Source organism: Pan paniscus, chromosome 2, assembly GCF_029289425.2.
Source record: "Pan paniscus chromosome 2, NHGRI_mPanPan1-v2.0_pri, whole genome shotgun sequence".
NCBI classification, from domain to species: domain Eukaryota; kingdom Metazoa; phylum Chordata; class Mammalia; order Primates; family Hominidae; genus Pan; species Pan paniscus.
The window spans coordinates 153,422,052-153,438,654 of record NC_085926.1 but is presented as its reverse complement, the minus strand read 5'-3'; the positions used below and the strand labels follow the sequence as shown (position 1 = coordinate 153,438,654).

The following is a 16,603-nucleotide window of genomic DNA, read 5'->3' as shown; positions in this document are numbered from 1 at the left end:
TTGTTACTTCAAAGATACAATGGGGGTACAGGCATTGGATAAATGCTCCCATTCCAAAAAGGTGACATCGGCCAAAACAAAGGAGCTACAGGCTCCATGCAAGTCCAAAATCCAACAGGGCACTCATTAAATCTTAAAGCTCCAATATAATCTCCTTTGATTCTATGTCTCAGATCCAGGTCATGCTGATGCAAGAGGTGAGCTCCTATGGTCTTGGGTGGCTCCACTCCTGTGGCTTTGCAGGGTACAACACCCCTCCCAGCTGCTCTCACAGGCTGGCATTGAGTGTCTTCATCCTTTCCAGGCACACAGTGCAAGCTGTCAGTGGATCTATCATTCTGGGGTCTGGAGGACAGTGGCCCTCTTTTCACAGCTTTACTACACAGTGGTCCAGTGGGGATTTTGTGTGGGGGCTCCAACTCCACATTTCTCTTCCATACTGCCTTGAGGGCTCCACCCCTGTAGCATACTTCTGCCTAGGCATCCAGGTGTTTCCATACATCCTTTGAAATCTAGGCAGAGGTTCCCAAACCTCAGTTCTTGACTTCTGTGCACCTGCAGGCTCAACACCATGTGGAAACTTCCAAGGCTTGGAGCTTACACCCTCTGAAGCAATGGCCTGAGCTGAATGTTGGCCCCTTTTAGCCATGGCTAGGTTGTAGGGTACCAAGTCCCAAGGCTGCACAGAGCAGTAGCAGGGCCCTGGGCTTGGCCCATGAAAGCATTTTTTCTACCTAGGCCTCTGGGTCTGTGATGGGAGGGGCTGCCATGAAGGTTACTGACATGTCCTGTAGACATTTTCCCCATTGTCTTGGTGACTAACATTCAGCTCCTTTTTACTTATGCAAATTTCTGCAGCTAGCTTGAATTTCTCCCCAGAAAATGGGTTTTTCTTTTCTTTCTTTTTTATTTTGAGATGGAGTTTCACTCTTGTTGCCCAGGCTGGAATGCAGTGGCATGATCTCAGCTTACTGCAACCTCCGCCTCCTGAGTTCAAGCAATTCTCCTGCCTCAGCCTCCCAAGTAGCTGGGATTACAGGCATGTGCCACCATACCTGGCTAATTTTGTACTTTTAGTAGAGACGGGGTTTCACCATGCTGGTCAGGCTGGTCTCAAACTCCTGACCCCAGGTGACCCACCTGCCTTGGCCTCCCAAAGTGCTGGGATTACAGGCATGAGCCACCATGCCCAGCTGGATTTTTCTTTTCTATCACATCATCAGGCTGCAAATTTTCCAAACTTTTATGCTCTGCTTCCCTTTTAAACATAAGTTCCAATTTCAGATCATCTCTCTCAAGTTGAAAGTTGCACAGATCTCTAGGGCAGGGGCAAAATGCCACCAGTCTCTTTGCTAAAGCATAGCAAGACTGATCTTTGCTCCAGTTCCCAAAAAGTTCCTCATCTCCATCTGAGACCACCTCAACCTGGACTTCTTTGTTCACATCACCATCAGCATTTTGGTCAAAACCATTCAACAAGTTCTAGGAAGCCCCAAACCTTCCCATATCTTCCTTTCTTCTTCTGAGCCCTCCAAACTGTTCCAACCTCTGTCTGTTACCTAGTTCCAAAGTCAATTCCACAATTTCAAGTATCTGTATAGCAGTACCCGACTCTCTGCAGTACCAATCTACTGTATTAGTCAGTTTTCACACTGCTATAAAGAAATACCTGAGACTGGGTAATTATAGAGGAAAGAGGTTTAATTGACTCACAGTTTCTCAGGCTTAGCAGGAAGCATGGCTAGGAGGCTTCATGAAACTTACAATCATGGCAGAAGGTGAAGAGGAAATGGTCACCTTCTTCAGAAGATGACAGGAGAGAGAAGAGTGAGTGTGAAGTGGGAAGAGCCCTTTATAAAGTCATCAGATCCTGTGAGAACTCATTCACTATCACATAAACAGCATGGGGTATCTGCCCCCATAGTCCAATCACCTCCCCCCAGATTTCTCCCTAGTCACGTGGGTATTATGGGGATTACAGTTCAAGATGAAATTTGGGTGGGGACACAGCCAAACCATATCACCTGTGATCTAGATTTTCAGGTTCCCCAGTGAGGATGTGTTTTCGAGGGTGGATCTTCCCTCCTCACACTTTGGCTACTCACAGTTTTTCAGCTGTCTCACAGAGCTTGGAACAGCAGTCTGCTTCCTTCAAAGGGTCTGTGAATTCTTTTGGTTTTCCTGGTATGTTCCTGCAGTAGTTCTTGTAACACAAGTTCACGATGCGAGTCTTCACATGCTCTTCCATTGTCCGAGTGGGAGCTGCAAGTTAGTCCTGCCTCCTGGCTGCCATTTTCCTCTGGCATCTCCACATGTCTCTCACTTTCAATCAAAAACTACAAATGATTAAGCTTAGTGAGGAAGATGTGTTAAAAGACAAGACAGGCTGAAAGCTGGGCTTCTTGTGCCCAAGAGTTAGCCATTTTGTGAATGCAAAAGAAAAGTTCTTGAAGAAAATTAAAAGTGCTACTTCAGTAAACACACAATGATAGGAAAGCAAAATAGCCTTAACTTATTGCTGATAGAGAGAAAGTTTGAGTGGTCTGGATAAATGATCAAACCAGCTACAACATTCCGTTAAGCCAAAGCCCAATCCACAGCAACTCTCTTCAATTTTGTGAAGGCTGAGAGAGGTGAGGAAGCTGCAGAAGAAAAGTTTGGAGCTAGCAGAGTTTGGTATATGAAGTTTAAGGCAAGAATCCATCTCCATAACATAAAAGTGCAAGGTGAAGCAGCAAGTGCTGGTGGAGAAGCTGCAGCAAGGGATCTAGAAGGTTTAGCTAAGATAATTGATGAAGGTGGCTACACTAAACAACAGATTTCTTTTTGGTTTTGGAGATGGAGTATCACTCTGTCACCCAGGTTGGAGTGCAGTGGCGCCATCTTGGGTCACTACAACTTCTACCTCCTGGGTTCAAGTGATTCTCCTGCCTCAGCTTCCCAAGTAGCTGGGATTACAGGCACATGCCACCACGCCCAGCTAATTTTTGTATTTTTAGTAGACATGGGGTTTCATCATGTTGGCCAGGCTGGTCTCGAACTCCTGGCCTCAGGTGATTTGCCTGCCTTGGCCTCCCAAAGTGCTGGGATTACAGGCATGAGCCACTGTGCCCAGCCTAAACAACAGATTTTCAGTGTAAACAAAACAGCCTTATATTGGGAGATGATGCCATCTGGGACTTTAATAGCTGGAGAGGAGTCATTGCCTGCCTTCAAAGCGTCAAGAACAGGCTGAGTCTCTTGTTAGAGACTAATGCAGCTAATGACTTTAAGTTGAAGCCAGTGCTCATTTTTCATCCCCTAGGCTCTTAAGAATTATGCTAAATCTACTCTGCCTGCACTGTGTAAATGGAATAACAAAGCCTGGATGACAGCACATATTTTTACAGCGTGGTTTACTGAATATTTTAAGCCCACTATTGAGACCTACTCCTCAGGAAAAAAGATTCCTTTCAAAATATTACTGCTCATTGACAATGCACCTGGTCACCCAAGAACTCTAATGAGATGTATAAGTAGATTAATGTTGTTTTCATGCCTGCTACACAACATCTATTCTGTAGCTCGTTGTTCTATGTATAATTTTGACTTTCAAGTCTTATTATTTAAGAAATATACTTTGTAAGCCTATAACTGCCATAAATAGTGATTCCTTTGATAAGTCTGGGTAAACTAAATTGAAAACCTTCTAGAAAGGATTCACCATTCTAAATGCCATTAAGAACATTTGCGATTTTTTTTGAGGAGGTCAACAGATTATTAGCAGGAGTTTAGAAGGAGATGATTCCAGTCCTGATGGATGACTTTGAGGGGTTCAAGACTTCAGTGGAGAAAGTCACTGTAGATGTGTTAGAAATAACAAGAGAACTAGAATTAGAAGTGGAGCCTGTGGGAGACTGAGGTGGGCAGATCATGAGGTCAGGAGATGGAGACCAGCCTGGCTAACACAGTGAAACCCCGTCTCTACTAAAAATACAAAAAAATTAGCCAGGTGTGGTGGCAGGCACCTGTAGTCCCAGCTACTCAGGAGGCAGAGGCAGGAGAATGGTGTGAACCCGGGAGGCGGAGCTTGCAGATCACACCACTGCACTCCAGCCTGGGCGACAGAGCGAGACTCCATCTCAAAAAAAAAAAAAAAAGAAGTGGAGCCTGAAGATTGCTGCAATCTCATGATTAAACTTAAATAGATGAGGAATTACTTATATGAATAAGCAAAGCAAGTGGGTTCTTGAGGTGTACAAAACCTTAGTTGATAAAGCATTAGGAAGGATTGAGAGCATTTACTCCAATTTTGCCAGAAGTTCTACTGTAGGTAAAATGCTGTTAAACGGCATCACATGCTGCAGAGAAATCTTTTGTGAAAGGAAGAGTGAATCAATGGAGCAAACTTAGTTTTTGTCCTATTTAAGAAATTGCTGGCCAGGTGTGGTGGCTCATGCCTTGGGAGGCCAAGGTGGGTGGATCACTTGAGGTCAGGAGTTCAAGACCAGCCTGACCAACATGGTAAAACCCCATCTCTACTAAAAAATACAAAATTAGCTGGGCATGGTGGTGCATGCCTGTAATCCCAGCTACTTGGGAGGCTGAGGCAGGAGAATCGCTTGAACCCGGGGGGCGGAGGTTGCAGTGAGCCAAGGTCGTGCCATTGCACTCCAGCCTGGGCAACAAGAGCAAAACTGCATCTCAAAACAAAACAAAACAAAACAAAAAAGAAGCAAATTGCCACAGTCACCTAACCTTCAGCAACCACCACCCTGATCAGTCAGCAGCTATCCACATCGAAACAAGACCCTCCGCCAGCAAAATGATTACAATTTGCCAAAGGTTCAGATGATCATTAGCTTTTTATAGCATTAAATATTTTAAATTAACGTATGTACTTTTTTTAGATGTAATACTATTGCACACTTAATAGGCTACAGTATAGCACAATTGTAACTTTTATATTCACTGGGAGACCAAAAAATCCATGTGCCTCTCTTTATTGTGATATTCATTTTATTGCAGTGATCTGAAACCACACTCATAATAATTCTAAGGTATGCCTGTAAATAAAACATTGCTTATGAAAAAAAATAGTAATTTTCGATAGACTCTTTTTGCTGAAATAACTTTAGCTGTGTGGTCCAAGGTTCCTGCTTTTACAGATGTGAATCGCGGAGTTGTTTGCATTCTCCTGGGGCTGTGCAGCCAGATATCTTGAAGCTGAGAAGTGACCATGCTTCCAGTCCAGTCTTTAGCAATATTTCCATATACCATAGACAAATTAATTCTAGAGTGTAACTTCTGCATGAAATATATGTAGATCAGAAAGGGATCTCTGGAAGACACCTGGATCATTCTTCATTTACATCAACATTGGACCACAGTTAAATTAGTTAAGCCATATAAAGTGCTATCTAAATTTATTTTATAATTTTCCTTTGGAGTAACACCATAGAAAAGAGGCCTTGAAAAACAGTGTTCATTTGCATTGTTTTTCTCCCTATCTGCCTGTATAAAATATTTGCCAGCCTGGAAAAAGCTGACCAAAAATAGGGCTCTGATAATGCCAGGTCTTTTAATTAGATTTTTAAAGGACTGAAAATTAACCTGTCTTATGAATACTCTGAGAGGCAGCTTCTTCTTTTTGTTCCCTCACCTCATGCCACCCTCAGATGAAGGGGAATTGAAGCTTAGTTCTGTGTCCTTACTTGCTCAGCACCACCTGCTCATCACAGTTACACTTTCCTTTCTAGTCAGTGGTATCAGTGATGCGTATCAGTTGAGGATTATTATTATTCTTTTCTTGGTGATGTTATTTTTCATATTTATTTCTATTCTGTAGAACATTGAAAAACATATGTTGGTTTTTATGCTATTTTATGCTGTTTCAAAAGAGGGAATTGCTATCACTACATTTTAAATGTCTTGTGTACAGTTTCATCTTGCTGTCTGCCATGGTACCTAAAACAAAGCAGATTCTGAATAAGTGAAGAAAGTTGATATCTTGATAGCTTGTTTCTGAGTACGTCTGATCACCTCTTAATTGAGTACCTTATTTCTGGTGCTGCCATATTATAACTACTCTACAAATGTTCCTAAAATAAAGAAAAATAGAAAAACTGATTTTTAGGAGCTTTCTATATCAATAGGACCTAAAATAATATACAGAAATAAATGCTTTGATTCTGAGCTGCCTTGTTATTAATGATACACAAATTAGATCCCAACTTTTTTTCTTTTTTTTTTTTTGGTGGGGAGACGGAGTCTCGCTCTGTCACCCAGGCTGGAGTACAACGGTGCAACCTCGACTCACTGCAACCTCCGCCTCCTGGGTTCAAGCAATTCTCCTGCCTCAGCCTCCTGAATAGCTGGGATTACAGGTGCCTGCCACCATGCCTGGCTAATTTTTGTATTTTTAGTACAGATGAGGTTTCACCATGTTGCCCAGACTGGTCTTGAACTCCTGATGTCAGGTGATCTGTCCTCCTTGGCCTCCCAAAGTTCTGGGATTACAGGCAGGAGCCACTGTGCCTGGCCCCAACTTTTTTTTTTTTTTTTGAAACGGAATGTCACTCTGTCACCCAGGCTGGAGTGCAGTGGGACGATCTTGGCTCACTGCAACTTCTGCCTCCCAGGTTCAAGCGATTCTCCTGCCTCAGCCTCCCGAGTAGCTGGGATTACAAGTGCTTACCACCACGCCTGGCTAATTTTTGTATTTTTAGTAGAGACAGGGTTTCACCATGTTGCCCAGGCTGGCCTTGAACTCGTGACCTCAGGTGATCCACCAATCTCCCTCGGCCTCCCAAAGGGCTGGGGTTACAGGTGTGAGCCACCATGCCCAGCTGGCCCCAACTTTTTAATCTTACAAATTCCCTTCTGTAAGTTGAAGAAAATATTTGCCTAAATCCCAATTGTTTAGATTCTTAATGTAGATTATGCTTTCATTATATAAATGATTTACCCAGCTTTGAAATTGTCACTAGTGATAAGGACTCAAGGTCAAGAGCTTTGGGTATCAAGGAAGGTGTAGGAAAACTGAGAAAGACATTTCTCCGAACATCTGACTAAGCTGGTAGCCCTATGGAGGGAGGAAGGGGGTAAGGGGGGATCCAGAATTCTGAAAGGGGTAATAGTGCTGTGCAGAGCAGGAATACTTAAAGTCATTGAAGCTTGAGTTTAGAGATCAGCCTGGGATGATATTTAGAAATTTATCATTATTTTGGCTGTCAGGCATGTGAACATCCTTCCATGTTTAAGGAAGTCTCCGTCCCTATGTTTTAAGAGATCCCCTTAGAGGAGCTCAAAGTTTGCTTTTGCAGCCTTTCTTAGAGCTGGGATGTGGGCCCGCCATCTAGAAGCCACCAATCAAGTGAACCTGTCCCAGACATTGAAGCAGAAACTACAGTAGGAAAGTGGGACCAAGTTGAACCCATCCTGGTGGGTGGAGGGAGTAGGGTGGACATGCTGGCAGCTACCTTTAGGGCCCATGGCAGCACTTCTGGCAGTAGTTCCTGATGTCCATTGCGTGGATGATGGAGTGAAAGCCACTATCTCTGTGCTTAGTTGTGTTGGAAATGGTATCTTCAGTGGATTTGTTCTGCCCCATGATTTTGGTTGGTGCTTACGTTAGGTATCTATTGCTGCATAGCAAATTACCCCAACATTTGACAGCTTAAAACAAACATTGAATATCCCACAGTCCCTATAGGTCAGGAACCTGGGTGTGGCTTAGCTGGGTCCTCTGCTCAGGGTCTCTCTTGAGGCTGTAATTAAGGTGTCCTCTGGGGCTGCAGTCATCTCACAGCTGAACTGAGGGAAGCTCTGTTTCCAAGATTCCTTTAGTGGTTGTTGTTGGCACATTTCAGTTCCTTTCAGGCTGTTGGCTACTGAGGCCTCTCTCACCTCCCTGCCATGTGGGTCTCTCCATAGCACAGCTCACGACACCAGTGTGTGTGTGTGTGTGTGTGTGTGTGAGAGAGAGAGAGAGAGAAAGAAGAGAGAAAGAGAGAGAAGAGAGAGAGAGAAAGAGAGAGAGAGAGAAAGAGAGAGAGAGAAAGGAGAGAGAGAGAGAGAGAGAGCTCCAGGAAAGGAGATAAGTTTGGAGAAGCAAGCAAGCAAGAAGGTATAGTGTTTCTATAACCTGATCTGATAAGTGACCTCCCATCACTTTTGCTGTACTCAGTTCATTAGATGTCGGGCACTAGGTCCAGGCCACGCTCAAAGGGAGGGGATTGCAGAAGGGCGTGAATACTGAGACAGGAGACATTGGTACTATTATTTAGAGGCTGCCTACTGCAGTTGCCTTGGCCTCTTAGCCTCAGAGCCTGGTTTTGTTCCACCTCCCACCCTCTGATTCTGGAAGCAATTCAATATTTTGGTAATAAATATTCCTTTCTGCTTGTAGTAAAAAGCCTTGCTAATACAGATAGCTGCCCTCGAAGCCTTTCTCAGACCCCTGGGCCTTACCCCCTGCTGTCCTTTTTAGTTTACATTTACTGTTTTTGAATATAATTTGGGAAATGCAGGAAAGGAGAATGTAAATTTCCCTCATAGTACTGTTATAAAGAGATAATTACCCTTAACAATTGACCATATTTATTTTTAGACTTTTTTGCTGTTTTTTAATCACTGAGATAATATTATATATATAATTCTATAACTTAACTATCTTAATATCTTATAAGAATGTTCCCTGTCAAAAAGCCCCTCATTTTTAAAGTGTGTTGTTAGGTAAGTCAAGAGTGGCCGGCCGGGCGCGGTGGCTCACGCCTGTAATCCCAGCACTTTGGGAGGCCGAGGCGGGCGGATCACGAGGTCAGGAGATCGAGACCATCCTGGCTAACACGGTGAAACCCCGTCTCTACTAAAAATACAAAAAATTAGCCGGGCATGGTAGCGGGCGCCTGTAGTCCCAGCTACTCGGGAGGCTGAGGCAGGAAAATGGTGTGAACCCGGGAGGCGGAGCTTGCAGTGAGCCGAGATCGCGCCACTGCACTCCAGCCTGGGCGACAGAGCGAGACTCCGTCTCAAAAAAAAAAAAAAAAAAAAAAAAAGAGTGGCCTGGTCCTGGAGGAGGTGCTCAAGCTGGGCAGGAGTCTCACTGCATTGTCCGTGAAAGAGGGGCTTGCTAAATGCAAAGTGAGGCATAAGTGTTAAGGACACATGTAACCTGCTTAGGTGAATAAGCTGCTCTGAGGGATATTAGCATGCTTGTTGTTGTCTTAGTTCCTTTGAGCTGCTATAACAAAACCACCTTGGACTGGGCAACTTGTAAACAACAGAATTCATTGCTCGTGGATCTAGATGCTGGGAAGTCCAAGATTAAGGTGATGGCAGATTTGGCGTCTGGTGAGGGCCTGTTTCTCATAGATAGTACCTACTATTTGTCCTCACATGACAGAAGGGGCAAGGGAGCTCGTTGGAGCCCTCATGACTTAATCACTTCCCAAATGCCTCACCTCTTAATACTATCATATGGGTGAGGTATTAGGTTCTAATACATGGATTTTGGGGGACACCAGCATTCACACCATAGCAGTTGTACATAATGGGATGGAATGGTAGTTTGTTGTGAAGAGTCATCTATTCTTTCACTTTTTAATAAAAACAGAAATGGGGTCTTACTATGTTGCCCAGGCTGTTCTCAAACTCTTAGCCTCAAGCAATCCTCCTGCCTTGGCCTCCTGGAGTGTTGGGATTACAGGGATGAGCTTTCATGCCCAGCCAAGTCATCTTGTTTTTTGGTGGAGGGGGATTCTCACTTTGTCACCCAGGCTGGAGTGCAGTGGTACAAACATGACTCACTGCAGCCTCAACCTCCTGGACTCAAGTCATCCTCCTGCCTCAACCTCCTGTGTAGCTGGGATCATAGGCACATGCTACCATGCCTAGCAAATTTTTTTATTTTTTGTAGAGACAGAGGCTTATTTTGTTGCCTAGGCTGGTCTTGAAATCCTAGGGTCAAGTGATCTTCCCATCTCAGCCTCCCAAAGTGCTGGGATTACAGGTGTGAGCCACTGGGCCTGGCTCCAGGTTCCAAGTCATCTATTTTTGAATAGAAGCCTGGTTTGATTTTTTAAACTATAGTATCTCTAATTAATTCTACTTAATTGAAAGTAATAAGACTTCCCTTTTTTGAAAGTCTCCACTCCCCCTTATTTTGCCCCTAATTCAGACTGTCTGCTTTCTAGTCAGTCTGAAGTAATGATTAGCTTAATGATACAACATTTTATTTTCAGTTTTTACTTTTCAAAAATGATTTTTAATTGTAGTAAAATACATGTGACCTAAAATCTACCTAACATCTTAACTATTTTTAAATGTATACAATAAACCCTTTTTAAAGTGTGTTCAGTAGTATTAAATACATTCCCATTGTGTGCAGCCAATCTCCAAAACTCTTCATCTTGTAAAACTGAAACTCTATATCCATTCAGCAACAACTCCCGATACCCTCCTACCTTCAGCCCTTTGCCATCACCATTTTACTTTCTGTCTCTATGAATTTGATATAAATGGAATCATACAATACACTTTCTTTTATGTCTAGCTTATTTCAATCAGCATAATACCTTCAAGGTTCCTTCATTTTGTAATATGTATCAGAATTTCCTTCTTCTTAAAGGCTAAGATTCCATTGTATGTACATACACGTTTTGTTTATCCTTTCATCCGTCAATGGATGCTTGGGTTACTTCCACCTTTTGGCTATTGTGAATTTATTCTCATTTTTAAATGGGATGTTTTGTTCCATTTCAGGGTAAGAAGTTGCCTTATCACCTTGGGGATGATGCAGAGGAAGGGGAAGTTTCCGATGAGGACAGTGCAGATGAAATTGAAGACGAGTGCAAATTCAAGCTCCATTATGTAAGTTGCAGGCATGACCATATTTTTTATCCTTGATATGCTGTATTAAAATGGAGTTCCAAGTTGCTACTGTGTTGGAGGCCTCACAATTACGGTGGCTGTGGTGTAGAAAGGATATTCATTGAAAATTACTTTATTTGCTGGCACATAGACATTCAAATGTTTGTTGAATGAATGAGTCAAGGATTCTTGTGTCTGAGTGTTGGAAGGAATTTTAGTGATTAATTCATTCAACCCTCTCTCCAGGGATAAATTTCCTATTACAAATTCAAAAATCAAATTGTAGTTGGAAATGTTACTGTCTTTGATAATAAAAGCTGGCTTTACTTTAGCATTGCCTTCCCTACCTCATGCTAGCAACCCCCCATGCTCCCTGTCAAGGCTGGCTGGAGGAACCCCACCTGCACGTGGACCTGCTTCTCTGGGATGCCCATGCCCTCTTTAAGAAAATGTACCCTGGACCAGAGGGATTTCCAAGCCCTTCCAGACATGGACCTCTTGGCTAAATCTTTAATTTGTCAAGTCTTCAATAAAGTGGCATGGAATAGTTTGTTACTCACTTGGTGTGTCAGCCCCCTTTTCTAGATGAAGGAGCCTCCTTTGTAGAAAAGCATCATTTAGGCCTGGCGCGGTGGCTCACGCCTGTAATCCCAGCACTTTGGGAGGCCGAGGCGGGCAGATCACGAGGTCAGGAGATCGAGACCATCCTGGCTAACATGGTGAAACCCCGTCTCTACTAAAAATACAAAAAAAATTAGCCAGGCGCGGTGGTGGGCGCCTGTAGTCCCAGCTACTCCGGAGGCTGAGGCGGGAAAATGGCGTGAACCTGGGAGGCGGAGCTTGCAGTGAGCCGAGATCGCGCCACTGAACTCCAGCCTGGGCGACAGAGTGAGACTCCGTCCCCACCCCCAACCCCACACCCCCCCCCCGCAAAAAAAGAAAAGCATCATTTAGCCAGGTGATCCAAGGGAAATACAAACCTGAGGGAAATATAAGACTTAAAAAGATGCCTCATCGCTTCTTTCTGTAACTCTATAACTCATGTGATTGCTAGAGTAACACAGCAACCTGAGAGGAGCACACAGGGATGATAGTTTGGTATAGAATTTTATTTCTACAGAAAAGGTTAGTCCTCTAGACATCAGGACTATGATTCTACCCTCTAAAAAAAAAAAAAAAGAGAGAGAAATTTTGTATAAATTCTTGTAATTTACACCATTGCCCTGAATTCAGTTATTACATTGTTAACAACAGTCCACTCTCAGATAATTCTGTGTTGGCTTTCCTGTAGTTGTGAAAATGAGCTGGCATTATTTTCAAAGGGGACAAGAGCTTAATGAGAGCTGACGTCTCAGTAGACACTTCTTTCTTGGCTTTAATGCCCTTTAAATGGGCCAAATGGAGAAGATTCAGCTTGAAGTGAAAAGGAAAAGTTACTATCTGTATTCTTCTCTTGCCTTTTAATAGTTTATGTTAGCAAAATTAAATACCATTAATTAATAGGGCTATGGTTACAGAAAATCTAAATAGAGTTACATGATTGAAAACTATGCTTGAGGTGTCATTATACAGTTAATATTTTAAATAGTTGCTTTTTTCTCCTCTAGGTATTTATTTTTTATAATTAATTATGATTATGGATAATTTAGCTTTTTTTTAGCATTACTTTATAAACCAGATTTTTGTCTCTGATTTTTTATCATTTTGCATCTTGTTTTCTAGATCTCTTGGTTGCCAGCCATAGTGTAGATCTATCATTATTCACTCAGCTATTTCATTTTTCTTCTGATGCCAGTGAGCTCTCCAACTTCCTAAGTTAAATATATGTAGTTATGCAAAAAATAGTAAGCTGTAGTCTTATGGGAACAAATTGGAGTATCCAACTGGATTCCTCTTTTCTTTACTAAGAGTAGTTGATTTCTGGAAACTCACATCAGGAGATGGTTTAGAACATGATTCCATGGAGTTAGATATGATCTTTCATTTGGATTCTTTGGTTTGGCCCTAAGTGAAAGTAGAGCGCCTTAACTGTAAATGTTTATAGGCATCTCTTTGTTATATTTTGGAAGAGAAAAGAAGTAAATCAACATTGGAGAAATATTGGAGAAATATTTCAAATTGTTTTTTGCTATTTTTGAACTTTTCTGAGAAAAGGCAATGCCGTGTTTAGAAAGGCAAAGTATTATCTTGTAATCAGACCATTTATAGTCCTATTGTTGGCAGAGGGCTCAAATGCCCTGACTGGTGAATTCATAATAAATTCCCTGAGAAACTGAATATCTGATCATATTTCTGCAAAAGAGGGTGTACTTTGGACAGTTTATATGAACCAATAATTATCTTAGAGGAAGCTCTTAACCTCAGTTTTAAGTTGAGAGAATGTGGTTAGATTTATATCTGAATTATTGCAATAAATACACATTTTAACTTTGCATTCATTTACACTGGAACACCAACTCTCATGAGGTCATGTAAGATTCATTTGTACATTCAATAAACTTTTATTAAACACCTCCTGTTGGACATGTGCTCATCATTGTTGTAGGTATTGGAGGATATATCAGTAACAAAATAGACAAAAATCATTGCCTTTGTGAAGTTTACACATCAATGGGAGAAGAGGAGGATAGACAAGAAATAAGACAAATAAGTAAAATATATAGTGTACTAGACAGTGATCAGTGCTAAAGGAAAAAAGGGTGTGTGTGTCTGTGTGCATGTGTGCACACTTATGCATGTGTATATGTAAGGGATCTATTGAAATTTTAGATGGGATGTCAACGAAAGGCCTCACAGGGAAGATGCATTTGAACAAAGGCCTGAAAGAAGTGAAGAGTTAGCCATGCTGATACCTGAGGAGGAATGTTCCAGGCAGAAAGAACCCCAAGCGCAAAGGCCAGAAGCGGGATTTGAGGCTCTCCCGGCACCACCCTGGAGTTAGATGCAGAGCAGGAGGACAAGACTCCTGTTACTTTTAAGCAAGCGGTTTAAGCCATACTGTTAAGTTTTTTTCTTATGTAATAAATGCTTCTGTTGTTGAATTAACTGAATCTTTTAAGCTTCTACCACATATTATTTTGTGGCTCCAGCCATAGAGAAAATCTGGCTCACAATGGGTAAGCCACAAGGTAAAGCCAGTGTGTTCAGTGACCCAAGAATCATACAACTCAGAGACACAGAGGACAAGTTCCTTTCAACCACAGAGTAGTAATCTAACAGATTTGATTCTGTGAGGCGAAGTCGCCATTATTCATCTTTATGGGTCTTCTAATGTCAGTGTGCTCTACACACTTTCCACCTCTGTATTTTAACTTCATTAATTTTTTTCTGCTTCTGCTGAGTTATGCAGTGTCTTTTATCTTGTGCTCTCTAAATCCGTTTTGCCAGCTTCTTGGGCATAAACATTAGCTCTGTATCTCCTACACAAAGCTGATCCCATAAACACCAAGCCTTCCAGCAAGTTCTAAAGGAGTCCTGGTGCAGTGACATGTAGCAATTTTTGTCTTATATTCTAAAACCATTATCCAGTCTGCATGTGTATATCTCTCACTAAACACTTTAATAATTTTCCTCCCTCATCTTTTTTCCTATCATTCCTTTTATGCTTTGAGCTATCCTAAAAAGGATTTTGAATCTTGTTCGTTTAAAACATACCAGCACTCAAAGACAGCATGAGTTACCTCTTGAGGTTACAAGGTCTTGCTATTGAAAGCATTCATTGAGTCAAAAAGCCCAGGTGCTGGGCATGCTAGTACATCCTGGCGACAAGGGGTAGAGAATGATAAAGGTGACTTGGAATCTCCCTGGAAGATTCTAGTTGTTTCTAATACATGGATATGACTGGTCCTTGAATAGAAGAATATGTTGTTAAGTGAGCTAAAGGAGCAGGCAGGAGATGGTAGAGGACAGGAGTAAACACACAGGCTCGAATGGCTGAGAAGCAGCTGTTCTTCAGCCAAGACCTTCAGGTCTTACAGCTTGGAAAGCAGTAAGGCACTCAGAAAGGGCAGCAATATATTATTCTTCCTATCTTTGGACTTTAGTCAAAGGAAAAAAAAATTGGGGGGATGTTGAAATACTTCAGTTTTTAGTTTTTTGCCTTTTTTTTTTTTTTTTTTAAAGCAAAGGTCCTCAACTTTTTTGCCTTTTTTTTTTTAATGCAAAGTTCCTCAACTCTGGCCACATATTGGAATGATGGGTAGCTTTCAAAAACCACAGTGTCTGGGTCTTGGCCCAGAGATTCTGATACATGGGTCTGGGGCATGGCCTGGGATTTCTGAGCACTCTGCTGGTGATTGCAATGTGTAGTGCAGGTAGAGCCCACTGTTTGGAAGGTCCCTTTCAAGGAGCAGCACCCAATTTCTCCCCTTTCCTGGATCTTCCCAGTCTGGAATGATGGTTGTGGTTTGGGGCATCCTTCTGCATATTCAGCGATGATTTAGCTTCATGCTGGAGACAAAATGAGAATATGTTTAATTTATTTACTTGTGGTAGAGGGATTCCTAGATCAGATTTATCTCTCAAAAAAGGGAATTGAGAACCCTGATTACTTCTCTGGTGGAAACTACCCACCATATGAAATGACTGCTCTCCCCCAGCCTCCAGCTGCAGCGTCCTTTCTCACCCATTGGCCCAGAGAACAAAAGAGCAAGATACATATGGCTTTCAGCTGTGGTCCCTGCTGCAGGTGCATGGTGCCTGATAGGTCTCGAGGTCAAGTGTCTGTCTTAGCTTCCTTTCAGTAGTGCTATTGGATTCCAGGGCTGAATGATAATATATTAATGAAACCTCAGCCACACATTTATTTGTTCTTCACAGCTGCCAATTTTCTTGTGCAGTAAATCACAGAGCAGAAAAAGATCAACAGGCAGAGATATCATTCCTTTAGCAGCTCCCAGTATTTGGAGGATGTGAAGTGAATAATTATAGCTTTTGTGTTAAGCATTCATTATTTTACCAGCTCTGGGTCGGCTCTGGCTTTCTATTTTGAGCCTTTCCTTGCTGACAGTGAAAGTGACTTGGTGTCATGGCCACAGATCTTCTCCTTACTTGAAGTCTCTGCCTCTTTGTGAGGCCCTGAGTGAGGGAAGGAAATGGATGCTCATTTGGAGCATTCTGTGTGACACTGGATACCCTAGGTGCTTTTAAATGCTTTCTTTTTTTTTGTCCTCTCAGCAAATGCACACTCCATTGGGCCCTGGGTCTTGATCAAATGCGTTGGGGGTTAGAGACGTGGAGTTCTTTTCTTGGATTTGCTTCTGACCTTAAGTGAAATTGTTTTTCCCAGAGGGATTGTGATGATGTATTTCCCTGGTTCCATGATAGAAATAATGGCTTTTTAAAATATGAACCTGTGCATGGTTACTTTGACTCAAGAATTTCTCTTTTCTCTTTTTCTGTAACAATATAAGAGGGATGGCTGCTGCATTGTATGGAAAAATAGCCACAGTCTTGAATGGGAAGTCTTAAGAGGTTCAAGCTGCAATTCAGCCATTTTCATAGGCATGTGTGTTTGGTTGAGTGGCTGAACCTTTCTGCCTGTGTCATTATGAGAAAAAATTGCTAGCCCTAGTGTTTGCCTTAAACAGGGTTCAGCAGCTCAAATGAAGTATCTTTACATGACAGTGCTTTGGGAGCCTTAGTACAATACAGTCTCCCCCTTATTTGTGGGTTTGCTTCCTGCAGTCAATCATGGCCCAAAATATTGATTGAAAAATTCTATAATAAACAATTTGTAAGTTGTGAATTGTGC

The 16,603-nt window shown here is 42.2% G+C and overlaps 1 protein-coding gene across 1 annotated transcript in view; it reads left to right on the top strand.

Moving 5' to 3' along the window:
• PLCH1 (phospholipase C eta 1) overlaps positions 1-16,603 on the top strand; it is a 269,963-nt gene that overhangs the window by 221,283 nt on the left and 32,077 nt on the right. The window contains exon 12 of the mRNA XM_055110608.2: positions 10,744-10,851. Within this exon, the coding sequence (XP_054966583.1) occupies positions 10,744-10,851 (108 nt within the window). The remainder of the gene's footprint in view (positions 1-10,743; positions 10,852-16,603) is intronic.